At 46.3% G+C, this 16,383-nt stretch overlaps 1 protein-coding gene and 10 non-coding genes across 15 annotated transcripts; all 11 read left to right on the forward strand.

The window, feature by feature from the left end:
• The first annotated feature begins 329 nt into the window (after positions 1-329).
• On the forward strand, positions 330-402 carry trnav-uac (transfer RNA valine (anticodon UAC)). Its single transcript has one exon. It is a non-coding gene; the product is annotated as a tRNA-Val (tRNA).
• Positions 403-1,028: 626 nt separating this feature from the next.
• On the forward strand, positions 1,029-1,101 carry trnav-aac (transfer RNA valine (anticodon AAC)). Its single transcript has one exon. It is a non-coding gene; the product is annotated as a tRNA-Val (tRNA).
• A 1,079-nt stretch (positions 1,102-2,180) lies between these two features.
• trnav-uac (transfer RNA valine (anticodon UAC)) lies at positions 2,181-2,253 on the forward strand. Its single transcript has one exon. It is a non-coding gene; the product is annotated as a tRNA-Val (tRNA).
• Positions 2,254-2,878: 625 nt separating this feature from the next.
• trnav-aac (transfer RNA valine (anticodon AAC)) lies at positions 2,879-2,951 on the forward strand. The gene has a single exon. It is a non-coding gene; the product is annotated as a tRNA-Val (tRNA).
• A 1,079-nt stretch (positions 2,952-4,030) lies between these two features.
• trnav-uac (transfer RNA valine (anticodon UAC)) lies at positions 4,031-4,103 on the forward strand. Its single transcript has one exon. It is a non-coding gene; the product is annotated as a tRNA-Val (tRNA).
• Positions 4,104-4,736: 633 nt separating this feature from the next.
• On the forward strand, positions 4,737-4,809 carry trnav-uac (transfer RNA valine (anticodon UAC)). Its single transcript has one exon. It is a non-coding gene; the product is annotated as a tRNA-Val (tRNA).
• Positions 4,810-5,434: 625 nt separating this feature from the next.
• Positions 5,435-5,507, forward strand: trnav-aac (transfer RNA valine (anticodon AAC)). The gene has a single exon. It is a non-coding gene; the product is annotated as a tRNA-Val (tRNA).
• Positions 5,508-6,586: 1,079 nt separating this feature from the next.
• trnav-uac (transfer RNA valine (anticodon UAC)) lies at positions 6,587-6,659 on the forward strand. The gene has a single exon. It is a non-coding gene; the product is annotated as a tRNA-Val (tRNA).
• A 625-nt stretch (positions 6,660-7,284) lies between these two features.
• Positions 7,285-7,357, forward strand: trnav-aac (transfer RNA valine (anticodon AAC)). The gene has a single exon. It is a non-coding gene; the product is annotated as a tRNA-Val (tRNA).
• Positions 7,358-8,220: 863 nt separating this feature from the next.
• LOC134036802 (putative nuclease HARBI1) lies at positions 8,221-11,868 on the forward strand. 5 transcript variants are annotated; one of them, XM_062481939.1, is made up of 12 exons: positions 8,221-8,595; positions 8,879-8,949; positions 9,037-9,213; positions 9,304-9,365; positions 9,448-9,532; positions 9,620-9,661; positions 9,730-9,903; positions 9,983-10,018; positions 10,117-10,671; positions 10,741-10,856; positions 10,953-11,064; positions 11,159-11,868. In XM_062481939.1, the coding sequence occupies exons 9-12, from the start codon at positions 10,200-10,202 to the stop codon at positions 11,527-11,529; spliced, it is 1,071 nt and encodes a 356-aa protein (XP_062337923.1). In that variant the 5' UTR covers positions 8,221-8,595; positions 8,879-8,949; positions 9,037-9,213; positions 9,304-9,365; positions 9,448-9,532; positions 9,620-9,661; positions 9,730-9,903; positions 9,983-10,018; positions 10,117-10,199; the 3' UTR covers positions 11,530-11,868. The 5 variants fall into 5 exon arrangements, with proteins under 5 accessions (XP_062337923.1, XP_062338011.1, XP_062338171.1 ...); XM_062482027.1 differs by having other exon boundaries at positions 9,620-9,903; XM_062482187.1 differs by having other exon boundaries at positions 9,730-10,018.
• A 4,331-nt stretch (positions 11,869-16,199) lies between these two features.
• Positions 16,200-16,272, forward strand: trnav-uac (transfer RNA valine (anticodon UAC)). The gene has a single exon. It is a non-coding gene; the product is annotated as a tRNA-Val (tRNA).
• The last annotated feature ends 111 nt before the right edge of the window (positions 16,273-16,383 follow it).

Here is a 16,383-nt window from a genome sequence, read left to right on the forward strand (position 1 = left end):
CCCCTGCATGTTTTAAATGTTTCCCTCTTCCAACATACCTGATTCAAATGAAGGGGTCGTTATCTGTCTTTGCTGAGTTTGATAACGACTCATTAGTTTAAACCAGGTGTGTTAGAAGAGGGAAACATCTAAAGCATGCTGGCCTGAGGACAAGGGTTGAGAACCACTGCCTTAGACCATCTCAGTGCTTGCTGACTTGTCGATGAACCATATCAACTAGTTCATGAGCCAAAATGCCCATTTGACATTGTAAAGGTGTGTCCTTGTTCTGTTTCCTTGTTACTGTGTGTTTGTGAGTGCACTGGGTTTCTGTCTTTCGTGAGTTGGCAGTTTCCGTAGTGTAGTGGTTATCACGTTCGCTTTACACGCGAAAGGTCCCCGGTTCGAGACCGGGCGGAAACTTCTGCTTCTCTCCTCAGTTTTCATCCAATTGCGATCCCCTCCAAAGTAGTTTGTGTCCCATGTCGTCCCAATGTCCCAAGAAGTCCCATGATTCATTGGAGTTGACATGTCGTTCTTTGAAATGGGAAGTCAGCTACCCTTGTGCCACTTGTGTGGATTCGCCTTTAAGCCATTCCGTTGTTTCTAACAGTGATTAGAATCCCGTTCGTAAACATTACAATGCATGTCATGGGCCAAGGACCCTTGTTACTTCTAAGACCTTTAGACCAGTCGTTCGCCATCCTGGTCCCACCTGCCCTGCCCTGCCCCTGCATGTTTTAAATGTTTCCCTCTTCCAACATACCTGATTCAAATGAAGGGGTCGTTATCTGTCTTTGCTGAGTTTGATAACGACTCATTAGTTTAAACCAGGTGTGTTAGAAGAGGGAAACATCTCACGCATGCTGGCCTGAGGACAAGGGTTAAGAACCACTGCCTTAGACCATCTCAGTGCTTGCTGACTTGTTGATGAACCATATCAACTAGTTCAATAGCCAAAATGCACATTTGACATTGTAAAGGTGTGTCCTCGTTTTGTGTGTGCGTGTGTGTGTGTGGACTGAGTTTCTGTTGCTGGCCTATAAGAAGTTTCCGTAGTGTAGTGGTTATCACGTTCGCCTAACACGCGAAAGGTCCCCGGTTCGAGACCGGGCGGAAACATGTTTCCTTTTATCAGCTTGCGATCATCTCGTAAATACTTGATGCATTATCGACATTCACGAGTTCATTGGAGTTGGTTTGTCGTTCTTTGAAGCGGTAAGTTAGCTGCCCTGGTGCCACATGTTTGGTCGTTTCGCTGGCTTCTGTAGAGCTTGGCAAGGGTCCAATCAGGTCAAAAACATGCAGGGCAGGGAGGCCTGAGGTCCAGGATTGGGAAAGGTTGCTTTAGACAATCTCCTTTGTTGCTAGCTTGCTGAAACAGGGTATCAACTAGTTCATGAGCCGAAATGCCCATGTTACGTTATAAATGTGTGTTCTTGTTCTGTTTCCTTGTTACTGTGTGTTTGTGTGTGCACTGGGTTTCTGTCTTTCGGGAGTTGGCAGTTTCCGTAGTTTAGTGGCTATCACGTTCGCTTTACATGCCAAAGGTCCCCGGTTCGAAACCGAGCGGAAACTTCTGCTTCTTTCCTCAGTTTTCATCCAATTGCGATCCTCTCCAAAGTACCTTGTGCCCCATGTTGTCCCAATGTCCCAAGAAGTCCCATGATTCATTGGAGTTGACATGTCATTCTTTGAAGTCAGCTACCCTTGTGCCACTTGTGCGGATTCGCCTTTAAGCCATTCCGTTGTTTCTAACAGTGATTAGAATTCCGTTCGGAAAACATTACAATGCATGTCATGGGCCGAGGACCTTTGTTTCTTCTAAGATCTTTAGACCAGTCGTTCGCCATCCTGGTCCCACCTGCCCTGCCCCTGCATGTTTTAAATGTTTCCCTCTTCCAACATACCTGATTCAAATGAAGGGGTCGTTATCTGTCTTTGCTGAGTTTGATAACGACTCATTAGTTTAAACCAGGTGTGTTAGAAGAGGGAAACATCTAAAGCATGCTGGCCTGAGGACAAGGGTTGAGAACCACTGCCTTAGACCATCTCAGTGCTTGCTGACTTGTCGATGAACCATATCAACTAGTTCATGAGCCAAAATGCCCATTTGACATTGTAAAGGTGTGTCCTTGTTCTGTTTCCTTGTTACTGTGTGTTTGTGAGTGCACTGGGTTTCTGTCTTTCGTGAGTTGGCAGTTTCCGTAGTGTAGTGGTTATCACGTTCGCTTTACACGCGAAAGGTCCCCGGTTCGAGACCGGGCGGAAACTTCTGCTTCTCTCCTCAGTTTTCATCCAATTGCGATCCCCTCCAAAGTAGTTTGTGTCCCATGTCGTCCCAATGTCCCAAGAAGTCCCATGATTCATTGGAGTTGACATGTCGTTCTTTGAAATGGGAAGTCAGCTACCCTTGTGCCACTTGTGTGGATTCGCCTTTAAGCCATTCCGTTGTTTCTAACAGTGATTAGAATCCCGTTCGTAAACATTACAATGCATGTCATGGGCCAAGGACCCTTGTTACTTCTAAGACCTTTAGACCAGTCGTTCGCCATCCTGGTCCCACCTGCCCTGCCCTGCCCTGCATGTTTTAAATGTTTCCCTCTTCCAACATACCTGATTCAAATGAAGGGGTCGTTATCTGTCTTTGCTGAGTTTGATAACGACTCATTAGTTTAAACCAGGTGTGTTAGAAGAGGGAAACATCTCACGCATGCTGGCCTGAGGACAAGGGTTAAGAACCACTGCCTTAGACCATCTCAGTGCTTGCTGACTTGTTGATGAACCATATCAACTAGTTCAATAGCCAAAATGCACATTTGACATTGTAAAGGTGTGTCCTCGTTTTGTGTGTGCGTGTGTGTGTGTGGACTGAGTTTCTGTTGCTGGCCTATAAGAAGTTTCCGTAGTGTAGTGGTTATCACGTTCGCCTAACACGCGAAAGGTCCCCGGTTCGAGACCGGGCGGAAACATGTTTCCTTTTATCAGCTTGCGATCATCTCGTAAATACTTGATGCATTATCGACAGTCATGAGTTCATTGGAGTTGGTTTGTCGTTCTTTGAAGCGGTAAGTTAGCTGCCCTGGTGCCACATGTTTGGTCGTTTCGCTGGCTTCTGTAGAGCTTGGCAAGGGTCCAATCAGGTCAAAAACATGCAGGGCAGGGAGGCCTGAGGTCCAGGATTGGGAAAGGTTGCTTTAGACAATCTCCTTTGTTGCTAGCTTGCTGAAACAGGGTATCAACTAGTTCATGAGCCGAAATGCCCATGTTACGTTATAAATGTGTGTTCTTGTTCTGTTTCCTTGTTACTGTGTGTTTGTGTGTGCACTGGGTTTCTGTCTTTCGGGAGTTGGCAGTTTCCGTAGTTTAGTGGCTATCACGTTCGCTTTACATGCCAAAGGTCCCCGGTTCGAAACCGGGCGGAAACTTCTGCTTCTTTCCTCAGTTTTCATCCAATTGCGATCCTCTCCAAAGTACCTTGTGCCCCATGTTGTCCCAATGTCCCAAGAAGTCCCATGATTCATTGGAGTTGACATGTCGTTCTTTGAAGTCAGCTACCCTTGTGCCACTTGTGCGGATTCGCCTTTAAGCCATTCCGTTGTTTCTAACAGTGATTAGAATTCCGTTCGGAAAACATTACAATGCATGTCATGGGCCGAGGACCTTTGTTTCTTCTAAGATCTTTAGACCAGTCGTTCGCCATCCTGGTCCCACCTGCCCTGCCCCTGCATGTTTTAAATGTTTCCCTCTTCCAACATACCTGATTCAAATGAAGGGGTCGTTATCTGTCTTTGCTGAGTTTGATAACGACTCATTAGTTTAAACCAGGTGTGTTAGAAGAGGGAAACATCTAAAGCATGCTGGCCTGAGGACAAGGGTTGAGAACCACTGCCTTAGACCATCTCAGTGCTTGCTGACTTGTCGATGAACCATATCAACTAGTTCATGAGCCAAAATGCCCATTTGACATTGTAAAGGTGTGTCCTTGTTCTGTTTCCTTGTTACTGTGTGTTTGTGAGTGCACTGGGTTTCTGTCTTTCGTGAGTTGGCAGTTTCCGTAGTGTAGTGGTTATCACGTTCGCTTTACACGCGAAAGGTCCCCGGTTCGAGACCGGGCGGAAACTTCTGCTTCTCTCCTCAGTTTTCATCCAATTGCGATCCCCTCCAAAGTAGTTTGTGTCCCATGTCGTCCCAATGTCCCAAGAAGTCCCATGATTCATTGGAGTTGACATGTCGTTCTTTGAAATGGGAAGTCAGCTACCCTTGTGCCACTTGTGTGGATTCGCCTTTAAGCCATTCCGTTGTTTCTAACAGTGATTAGAATCCCGTTCGTAAACATTACAATGCATGTCATGGGCCAAGGACCCTTGTTACTTCTAAGACCTTTAGACCAGTCGTTCGCCATCCTGGTCCCACCTGCCCTGCCCTGCCCTGCATGTTTTAAATGTTTCCCTCTTCCAACATACCTGATTCAAATGAAGGGGTCGTTATCTGTCTTTGCTGAGTTTGATAACGACTCATTAGTTTAAACCAGGTGTGTTAGAAGAGGGAAACATCTAAAGCATGCTGGCCTGAGGACAAGGGTTGAGAACCACTGCCTTAGACCATCTCAGTGCTTGCTGACTTGTCGATGAACCATATCAACTAGTTCATGAGCCAAAATGCCCATTTGACATTGTAAAGGTGTGTCCTTGTTCTGTTTCCTTGTTACTGTGTGTTTGTGAGTGCACTGGGTTTCTGTCTTTCGTGAGTTGGCAGTTTCCGTAGTGTAGTGGTTATCACGTTCGCTTTACACGCGAAAGGTCCCCGGTTCGAGACCGGGCGGAAACTTCTGCTTCTCTCCTCAGTTTTCATCCAATTGCGATCCCCTCCAAAGTAGTTTGTGTCCCATGTCGTCCCAATGTCCCAAGAAGTCCCATGATTCATTGGAGTTGACATGTCGTTCTTTGAAATGGGAAGTCAGCTACCCTTGTGCCACTTGTGTGGATTCGCCTTTAAGCCATTCCGTTGTTTCTAACAGTGATTAGAATCCCGTTCGTAAACATTACAATGCATGTCATGGGCCAAGGACCCTTGTTACTTCTAAGACCTTTAGACCAGTCGTTCGCCATCCTGGTCCCACCTGCCCTACCCTGCCCTGCATGTTTTAAATGTTTCCCTCTTCCAACATACCTGATTCAAATGAAGGGGTCGTTATCTGTCTTTGCTGAGTTTGATAACGACTCATTAGTTTAAACCAGGTGTGTTAGAAGAGGGAAACATCTCACGCATGCTGGCCTGAGGACAAGGGTTAAGAACCACTGCCTTAGACCATCTCAGTGCTTGCTGACTTGTTGATGAACCATATCAACTAGTTCAATAGCCAAAATGCACATTTGACATTGTAAAGGTGTGTCCTCGTTTTGTGTGTGCGTGTGTGTGTGTGGACTGAGTTTCTGTTGCTGGCCTATAAGAAGTTTCCGTAGTGTAGTGGTTATCACGTTCGCCTAACACGCGAAAGGTCCCCGGTTCGAGACCGGGCGGAAACATGTTTCCTTTTATCAGCTTGCGATCATCTCGTAAATACTTGATGCATTATCGACAGTCATGAGTTCATTGGAGTTGGTTTGTCGTTCTTTGAAGCGGTAAGTTAGCTGCCCTGGTGCCACATGTTTGGTCGTTTCGCTGGCTTCTGTAGAGCTTGGCAAGGGTCCAATCAGGTCAAAAACATGCAGGGCAGGGAGGCCTGAGGTCCAGGATTGGGAAAGGTTGCTTTAGACAATCTCCTTTGTTGCTAGCTTGCTGAAACAGGGTATCAACTAGTTCATGAGCCGAAATGCCCATGTTACGTTATAAATGTGTGTTCTTGTTCTGTTTCCTTGTTACTGTGTGTTTGTGTGTGCACTGGGTTTCTGTCTTTCGGGAGTTGGCAGTTTCCGTAGTTTAGTGGCTATCACGTTCGCTTTACATGCCAAAGGTCCCCGGTTCGAAACCGGGCGGAAACTTCTGCTTCTTTCCTCAGTTTTCATCCAATTGCGATCCTCTCCAAAGTACCTTGTGCCCCATGTTGTCCCAATGTCCCAAGAAGTCCCATGATTCATTGGAGTTGACATGTCGTTCTTTGAAGTCAGCTACCCTTGTGCCACTTGTGCGGATTCGCCTTTAAGCCATTCCGTTGTTTCTAACAGTGATTAGAATTCCGTTCGGAAAACATTACAATGCATGTCATGGGCCGAGGACCTTTGTTTCTTCTAAGATCTTTAGACCAGTCGTTCGCCATCCTGGTCCCACCTGCCCTGCCCCTGCATGTTTTAAATGTTTCCCTCTTCCAACATACCTGATTCAAATGAAGGGGTCGTTATCTGTCTTTGCTGAGTTTGATAACGACTCATTAGTTTAAACCAGGTGTGTTAGAAGAGGGAAACATCTAAAGCATGCTGGCCTGAGGACAAGGGTTGAGAACCACTGCCTTAGACCATCTCAGTGCTTGCTGACTTGTCGATGAACCATATCAACTAGTTCATGAGCCAAAATGCCCATTTGACATTGTAAAGGTGTGTCCTTGTTCTGTTTCCTTGTTACTGTGTGTTTGTGAGTGCACTGGGTTTCTGTCTTTCGTGAGTTGGCAGTTTCCGTAGTGTAGTGGTTATCACGTTCGCTTTACACGCGAAAGGTCCCCGGTTCGAGACCGGGCGGAAACTTCTGCTTCTCTCCTCAGTTTTCATCCAATTGCGATCCCCTCCAAAGTAGTTTGTGTCCCATGTCGTCCCAATGTCCCAAGAAGTCCCATGATTCATTGGAGTTGACATGTCGTTCTTTGAAATGGGAAGTCAGCTACCCTTGTGCCACTTGTGTGGATTCGCCTTTAAGCCATTCCGTTGTTTCTAACAGTGATTAGAATCCCGTTCGTAAACATTACAATGCATGTCATGGGCCAAGGACCCTTGTTACTTCTAAGACCTTTAGACCAGTCGTTCGCCATCCTGGTCCCACCTGCCCTGCCCTGCCCTGCATGTTTTAAATGTTTCCCTCTTCCAACATACCTGATTCAAATGAAGGGGTCGTTATCTGTCTTTGCTGAGTTTGATAACGACTCATTAGTTTAAACCAGGTGTGTTAGAAGAGGGAAACATCTCACGCATGCTGGCCTGAGGACAAGGGTTAAGAACCACTGCCTTAGACCATCTCAGTGCTTGCTGACTTGTTGATGAACCATATCAACTAGTTCAATAGCCAAAATGCACATTTGACATTGTAAAGGTGTGTCCTCGTTTTGTGTGTGCGTGTGTGTGTGCGGACTGAGTTTCTGTTGCTGGCCTATAAGAAGTTTCTGTAGTGTAGTGGTTATCACGTTCGCCTAACACGCGAAAGGTCCCCGGTTCGAGACCGGGCGGAAACATGTTTCCTTTTATCAGCTTGCGATCATCTCGTAAATACTTGATGCATTATCGACAGTCATGAGTTCATTGGAGTTGGTTTGTCGTTCTTTGAAGCGGTAAGTTAGCTGCCCTGGTGCCACATGTTTGGTCGTTTCGCTGGCTTCTGTAGAGCTTGGCAAGGGTCCAATCAGGTCAAAAACATGCAGGGCAGGGAGGCCTGAGGTCCAGGATTGGGAAAGGTTGCTTTAGACAATCTCCTTTGTTGCTAGCTTGCTGAAACAGGGTATCAACTAGTTCATGAGCCGAAATGCCCATGTTACGTTATAAATGTGTGTCCTTGTTCTGTTTCCTTGTTACTGTGTGTTTGTGTGTGCACTGGGTTTCTGTCTTTCGGGAGTTGGCAGTTTCCGTAGTTTAGTGGCTATCACGTTCGCTTTACATGCCAAAGGTCCCCGGTTCGAAACCGGGCGGAAACTTCTGCTTCTTTCCTCAGTTTTCATCCAATTGCGATCCTCTCCAAAGTACCTTGTGCCCCATGTTGTCCCAATGTCCCAAGAAGTCCCATGATTCATTGGAGTTGACATGTCGTTCTTTGAAGTCAGCTACCCTTGTGCCACTTGTGCGGATTCGCCTTTAAGCCATTCCGTTGTTTCTAACAGTGATTAGAATCCCGTTCGGAAAACATTACAATGCATGTCATGGGCCGAGGACCTTTGTTTATTCTAAGATCTTTAGACCAGTCGTTCGCCATCCTGGTCCCACCTGCCCTGCCCCTGCATGTTTTAAATGTTTCCCTCTTCCAACATACCTGATTCAAATGAAGGGGTCGTTATCTGTCTTTGCTGAGTTTGATAACGACTCATTAGTTTAAACCAGGGGCCTGTTGCACAAAAGTAGAATTAAGACATCCGGGATAAATGACTCAGCTGAGCTCAATGAAGCCAAAACATGTGCGTCCAGGCTTAATTGGTTGCACAAAGACCAAGCCAGGATGAGCAGACACGGATTCATTAAGCCAGGTGAAACCAATCCTGGATAGGTGCGCGCTCACGGCTCACTCAAATAGACCCCGCCACAGATCACAGATTAACTGATTTACCATGGCAACTAGAGCCGCGTACTTTTCCCCGTCGGAAGCACAAATCCTCATGGAGGCATACGAGGAGGTAAAAGATATAATTAAGAAGAAAGGCAACACCGCCACAGTGATAAAGCAAAGAGAAAAAGCGTGGCAAAGTATTGCAGACCGCCTGAATGCGTAAGTAGTGCACAATTACACACTCACCGCTCCGCTGAAACATCACAATTACAATTCAAATATTTAATTCACATCTCCAAAAATGCAGTTGTACTGTAATTATGAAACGGTTAAATTTTTAATTGAAATGCACTGCAGATATGAGTGAAATTGTGTAAAGTAACTCCATCACACTGTATAAAGCTATGATAAATTTTTTGATATTTTTACTGAAAACAAGACAAAAATACCAAGTAATTTTTTGCAGTGTGACTCCATTAAATGTGTGTGTGTGTGTGTGTAGATTAAACATGAACGGGCCAAAACGGACATGGCAGCAGGTCAAAATCAAATACAAGAACATTCTGCAGAATGGTATGGTCCCTGACTAATATTTAACAAAGCACAAGCATATATTGTACCCAGAAGGTGCCTGCTCACACATTGTCTGTACTGTCTTAGCAGTGAAAAAGAATACCCACAGACAAGGCACGGGTGGTGGGTCACCAAAGGCTGACCTTACCCCAGCAGAGGACATGGCCTTGGAGCTAAATAAAGGCAGGCCCGTCTTAGAGGGGATCCCTGGGGGGAAAGAGACGAGCATAGGTTCCTCCCAAGATGCCACCCGCTTCATTCAAGGTATGTCCTTCCATCTCTACATGGGATACAACCACATTCATATTGAATCAATTTGGACTGTCTGACTTTGGTTTACCTATTGCCTTGCAGTGTCTGGCAGCACTGTGTTCCTGTTAGAGCCACCAGCACAAGCACCAGACGATGCTGATCCAGTGAGTACTCCATCAAAGGCATACTGTAGGCCTGGCATGTCTTGTCTACTAGCTTCAATATGAATCCGATTAAATGTGATAGGGTGAAGGCCCCAGTGCAGCAGCAACAGCACATGATGGAGACGATGATGAGGAGGAGACCATCTCTGGATTCCAGAAGGCATGAGGTATCATGTTAAGACTGTGAAAGTACTATTTACTCTACAATGGTGAGGAGTCCTCATCAAAATCAAAAAATCTAATTTCTTTTACAGGACCCAGATGCTATACAGTGGGAAAACCAGCCTGGCAACATAGTGCGTATTAATAAAAGGACACCACATCCTGCCAAATTCCAGCTGCGCTAATTGTATTGTGTTCACAGAGCTCACAAGCTATCAGAAAGTTGTATGGCAACCACCTCCGGCGCCAAATAGAACTGGCAGACATAGACATTCAGTACAAGAAGAAAAAGATGGAAAATCTTGCACTGGAGTCCGAAATAAAAAAGAGGACAATTAGGAAACTGGACCTTGAAATAAAAAAACTTGAGAGGGAGGTGAGATATGCCTTCAATGTACACTGTATGCTAACTGTAACACAAATGTATTAATCATTATTTTTCTTTCCTCCCCCAGCTCCAAGAAGATGACACAGCTGAAAATAAAAATTAGGTATATTCTCGTAAAGTCAAGTGAGCCATGACATATGAGCTCTTATTGTGAGCACACAGGACGGTGGCATCTTTCTAAGGTTTTTTTTATTTTCCCAGCAATCAGTACAACCAAGTCATCGTTATAAGGCATCGCCCTCTTTTGCCCACCCCCCCAGCACCAGGTGTGGCCACTAGCCTATATGAAGGCCCAAAATTGTGTGTTCCTTTCTGCTCTGACAATGGCATGCCCATTCGTGCGAGATGTGGTGGATGAAGAAGCACTTGTGCTGAGGAGAGCCTTCAGGCGAGAAAGGGTCTTCAGGGACCGGTTGGACCCACTGGCCTTCCCTGATGACCATCTATATGAAAGATACAGGTTTTCTGCAGATGGCATCAGGTATCTATGCAGACTACTGGGTCCCAGGATTAAGCACCGCACTGCACGGAGCCATGCACTGAGTGTGGAGCAAATGGTTTGTGTGGCCTTGCGCTTTTTTGCTAGTGGAGCCTTCCTGTACTCAGTGGGGGATGCAGAACAGCTGAACAAGGCCACAATTTGCCGCACAATAAGGAGTGTGTGTCTGGCTATCAAAGCATTAGCAGATGTCTTCATCTCCTTCCCTGGCCACAGAAGACTCTGTGACATCAAAGAGGAGTTCTATAGGATTGCAGGTAAGAGGATCTACAAATTACAGGACAACTGTTAACACATAGTAGGATACTCATTACTTTGTGTGACAGGTTTCCCCAATGTCATTGGTGCAGTGGACTGCACACACATAAGGATAAAAGCCCCCTCAGGTGCCCATGAGGCCGATTTTGTGAATAGGAAATCCTTTCACAGCATTAATGTTCAGGTGAACATAACTTTTTGATATTGTCCATTGACGAACACTCTGCATTGCCAGTGATGTGCATTGATTGGTGTAATATTCCTCATCTTATGATTTCAGATGGTCTGCAATGCTGACTGTGTGATCAGCAATGTTGTGGCAAAATGGCCTGGCTCAGTCCATGACTCCAGAATCTTTCGGGCCTCTGAAATCTATCAGTGCCTATCACAAGGTAAGCCACACAACCCCTATTTATAACCATCATGGCTGTGTCAAGAATATCACTGTGTTTATGAGGTAGTAATGATGAGATTTTGTGTTGACAGGTGAATTCTCTGGTGTGTTGCTGGGAGACAGGGGGTATGGCTGCCAGCCTTTTCTCCTGACACCTTTCACAGACCCCCAGGAAGCACAGCAGGCCTACAACCATGCCCATGCCAGGACCAGGGCCAGAGTTGAAATGACCTTTGGCCTCCTGAAGGCACGCTTTCACTGCCTTCACAAATTAAGGGTCAGCCCTGTTAGGGCATGTGATATTACTGTGGCTTGTGCTGTCCTCCACAATGTGGCCTGCCTGAGGAAGGAGAGGGCCCCCAGAGTGCCACCAGCCATGGACTGGGACAATCCGGCAATCTTCCCTGATGACGACAGTGGTCGGCTGCTGAGGGACCAATATGTGTTGAATTATTTTAGTTAGTATGTGTGCTTTCAATTTTGGTTAAATATGTCCTGCGGTGGCAGAGGAATTTGTTTTTTTTTGGGTTCGTTTTTTTACGAATTTGGCCTCTTATGATGTTTGTGCGGTATACTGTGTGTAATACAAGGCTGCAGGGAGGCTACTGCATCCATTCATTTGTCTGTTCAGTTGATGTGTATGGATTTGTCCTGCATTTATTTTAGTGTGCAGACATGCAGGGTGTGTTATATACAGACCTTTGAATGTGTATGTATCATTTTGTATAATATGCTTGGATTCTGTGCTTTCCATCTTGTAGAGTCACTGTGACTTCAGTTTCGAAAGGAGCTGATGGTTTACCTGCTTTGTTTTATCCTTATTCAATAAAGGAACATAATGTTACACATTGTGTTTTTATATTCATATGGAATGTGTATTTGTTTATATGACAGAGTACTAGGGCCACACTGAAGAAAAAGGATAAAGTCATAAATTTATGAGGCTGGTTCTTTCTGCAGAAAAGCTACATATTGTTTTTACAGTTTTGATACTTATGACAATGTGATACTTAATATTCTGGCACATCAGCATGTCTTTGTTTATGAAACCATACTGAAGTACAATTTCACGAAATGCCCCACATCTGTCATTTTAACAACTGTCCTCCTTTAAAACAACTGGTTACAATATTATGACTTGTGTTTTTTTCCCCTCTGTGGCCCTAATATTCTATCATTTTATATATAGCCTTATAGTCTATGGGAAACTGTAAATTATCTAATGATAGCAACATCATCTAAAAATCATTTTTTATCCAAAATCATTGAAATTAATGATCACAAACGTTTAAATAATGACAGTGGGTCTAGTTATATGTGATAACAATGTATAGTGAGCAGTGAAATAACTATTGGTTTCCATTTGTGGTGACTGCTGACTGACATTAGGGATGAGATTAAATAGATCCTGGAATTTAGCCTGGTCTGGAGCAGGCTAGCTCCACAGAATAAATCTCCATGGTAATTTATACCATAACATATCCTCCTGCCCCCTATCCATCTTTAGTGCAACCGGATTACGGATCAATTGAGCCAGGATCACCAAGATATCCTGGCTTAATCCCTTATCCTAGTTTTGTGCAACAGGCCCCTGGCCAAAAAGGTGTCGTGTTGTCTGTAATAAATATCCAAGAGGCAACGGATGGACGTTAAAAGCGTCATTTTTATTTATTCGCAATAAAGACGTGTCAATCTTTTCAACAATAACTGTATATCCAATGTGAAAACGGGACAAAAGTCACAATGATGTTTCTCAAGACAATTTATTTTGCAAATTCAACAACAACAACAACAACAACTCAATGTAACAGCGGTGCATGTTTTCTACCCCATTGTTCACACATTCACCCAATACTCTTTGAATACAGTTTCTCAAGCATACTCTCTGAATACAGTTTCTTAAGCACACTCTTTCAATACACAGTTTTAGTTTACACTCTCTCTTTTCGGGACACGCGATTGGCTCGAGGCGAAAACGACTGCGCCGTTTTTCACAAAGCCCACAGACGGTGACGCGTTCAAAGCAGAAATCCCCCAATGCAAAACACCCCCTCGTCAATACGAGCGTCTACGCCACGGCGCAAACGGTGGAAAATGACTTTAAAGCTTTCGGTTTGGTCACAAAAGCAAACATTTGACACATTTGCATGCTGGGAATTAAAGAGACAGAGTCTGGTACACTTGACAGTTCTCGATCCGAAGTTAGTCCGGCGTCCGAAAGGTCCACGGACACGCTCAAGCCTCTACACCTCGTCAAGGTCTCGGATCTCGTAGAGGTAAAAAGCAGAAACCAAAGCAATAAATCAAACAAAAAGGGAACCGTGTACAAAACGTCCAAGGCTCTCCCCGGGAGAGGCACACAGTGTCACTGTCACTTCGCCCCCTCGGGAGCAGCGTCTCTCTGCTCCGCCAGCCAAGCCTCGACGCTCTTCCCTCCGGAAGACCGGGAGCAAAAGGTTGTGGAGCCGAAGCGGCTGTGTCCCGTGTCCCGCCGCTTCGTCTGGCCGCTGACCGTGTACAGCGTGGACGTACGAGGCGAAGGCCAGGGTCACCTCTGTGTTTGGGTCCATCTCAGGAAGGAGAGCAAACGCCCTGCATTTTCAGGCGTTCCTCCCGGACGGACTGGTGGAACGAGGGGGTCCATCTCAGGAAGGAGAGCAAACGCCCTCCATTTTCAGGCGTTCCTCCCGGACGGAACGGTGGAACGAGGGGGTCCATCTCAGGGGGGGGTGGAGTACCTGTACTCCCAGAGTCAGACAGACAGGCAGAGTGCTGCAGGACACCAGCGCGCGCGGACCCTGACGTTCCGGACGAGGAGGCCGCCTTCCAAGACATCGAGACGGAGGACGAGTGCGTCGAAGAGGCGGGGGAGGACGTGGACCACACCATCCACGTCGAGCTTCCTCCGCCTCGAGCAGGCAAGGCAGGGCAGGGCAGGGCAGGGCAGGTGGATGAAGCTGTCCTCTTAGATACGGGGGTCAGGGCTGAAGAGAAGCTGTCCAGCTAGAGAGGGGTAGTTCAGCAAGGGGTCTGTGTTGCTCTCGGCATCCACCCGTGGCACGCTGCATCCTCTGTGGCACTCTGCATCCTCTGTGGCACTCTGCATCCTCTGTGGCACTCTGCATCCTCTGTGGCACTCTGCATGACCGGCCAGACCTGTAAAAGTGAAGAAAGGGTCATTGTCAGTGGTGGAAAATGAAGCTTTTCCCCATCTACACGTGATACAAACTACAGTTTGGACTGTGAAATGCAGCAGCGATACTTTAACTCGAATCCAAATGGGTTTTTCCATCTAGAAGAGACAAAAACACAGTGAACCTTTTTCAGCCGTCAATCAAAATGTCACCTTTTGCCCCTGTCGATCCCAAGGTCGCCGGTTCGAATCCCGCTCCTAGGTTAGAGTGTCGAACTTCAAAAGTCTCGAATAGGGTCATCTAGCCGGCTGTCGTAGCTCCAATGGACAGTAAACGGGTTTCACTGCGCACCCACGCTCGTTAAAGGGACAGAGTGACGCCAGAAAAGAAAAGTCAATGCGATATAGGGGGGGGGGGGGGCTCGCTTTGCACGCAAACGACGAGTTTGACAGCGACCTAGATTAAAATCCGACCCCGTGGCCGTCTTCGCAATCGCCGTACCTTTAAATCACTGCCCCCCTTTGGATTTTTGGTGCAAAATTGATCCCGGTACGAAATTAGGAAAATACTCATCGGCCGCGGAGGCGAAACGGCTGCCGCAATCACAACGGAGAACGGCGGGGCCCTAGCGTAGCACCATCGTTTAAAGTTTTTACAGCAACCCACATTAAAATATAACCCCCTGGCCGTAGTCACAGTCGTCGTAGCTTCTCAAAACTGCCCTCCTCTTGTTTTTTAGCGTACAATTGACCGAGCTACAAAATTAGGAAAATACTACCAGTAGACGCTCGCTAGCATGGCTGCCGCCTGAGACCGGGGAGGGGGGGGCGACCCGAACTGGCTAAAATTATAAGACTTTCGAGACCCCAATCAAAAATCCGAGACGACGGTTCGACTCCAAATCGCTTTCTCGACAAGGCACCACGGTTCATTCGTTTTTTCGGTGACATTTTTCACTCAGAATCAGCTCTCCAAGTCGCGGGCTAAAACGTCTCTAAGGCACACCAGACGGCTCGCCACTACAAACCTTGCGCGGACCACGTTCGGTCGCTTAAAACTAAACATCCGAACACATTTAACGGCTCAAACTCACGCCACAGCTCGACAAGACGACCACAATGTTAACCGTTGTGACAAATCATTTCAAAACAAAGGATCGAAGGAGAGAGCACTCACGGTATACTTTGACGTGCAGTCTTTTTCCATGCAAGCAGAGAATTTATTCGCAATGGCCGCCCCGCTTAATATGCGTATCGGCGAGCCCCGATTGGCACAAAATTTACAAAAAATTGAGACAGACCACAAAAAAATTGAGACAACCCGGCTCACCCATTGGTGGAAACGGCAGGACCGGCAGGATTAGCCCAAAGAAGGCCATGTGACGCCGGAACCAACTGGCTGACAGGCAGAAGCATATGCGTGATGTCATTGAGACTGAATCGGGTCATTGAGACAGAGAACAACCGTTTGTCCGTAGTTGACATGTCGTTCTTTGAAGTCAGCTACCCTTGTGCCACTTGTGCGGATTCGCCTTTAAGCCATTCCGTTGTTTCTAACAGTGATTAGAATCCCGTTCGGAAAACATTACAATGCATGTCATGGGCCGAGGACCTTTGTTTCTTCTAAGATCTTTAGACCAGTCGTTCGCCATCCTGGTCCCACCTGCCCTGCCCCTGCATGTTTTAAATGTTTCCCTCTTCCAACATACCTGATTCAAATGAAGGGGTCGTTATCTGTCTTTGCTGAGTTTGATAACGACTCATTAGTTTAAACCAGGTGTGTTAGAAGAGGGAAACATCTAAAGCATGCTGGCCTGAGGACAAGGGTTGAGAACCACTGCCTTAGACCATCTCAGTGCTTGCTGACTTGTCGATGAACCATATCAACTAGTTCATGAGCCAAAATGCCTATTTGACATTGTAAAGGTGTGTCCTTGTTCTGTTTCCTTGTTAATGTGTGTTTGTGAGTGCACTGGGTTTCTGTCTTTCGTGAGTTGGCAGTTTCCGTAGTGTAGTGGTTATCACGTTTGCTTTACGCGCGAAAGGTCCCCGGTTCGAGACCGGGCGGAAACTTCTGCTTCTCTCCTCAGTTTTCATCCAATTGCGATCCCCTCCAAAGTAGTTTGTGTCCCATGTCGTCCCAATGTCCCAAGAAGTCCCATGATTCATTGGAGTTGACATGTC

Source organism: Osmerus eperlanus, chromosome 1 (genome assembly GCF_963692335.1).
Source record: "Osmerus eperlanus chromosome 1, fOsmEpe2.1, whole genome shotgun sequence".
In the NCBI taxonomy this organism is placed as follows: domain Eukaryota; kingdom Metazoa; phylum Chordata; class Actinopteri; order Osmeriformes; family Osmeridae; genus Osmerus; species Osmerus eperlanus.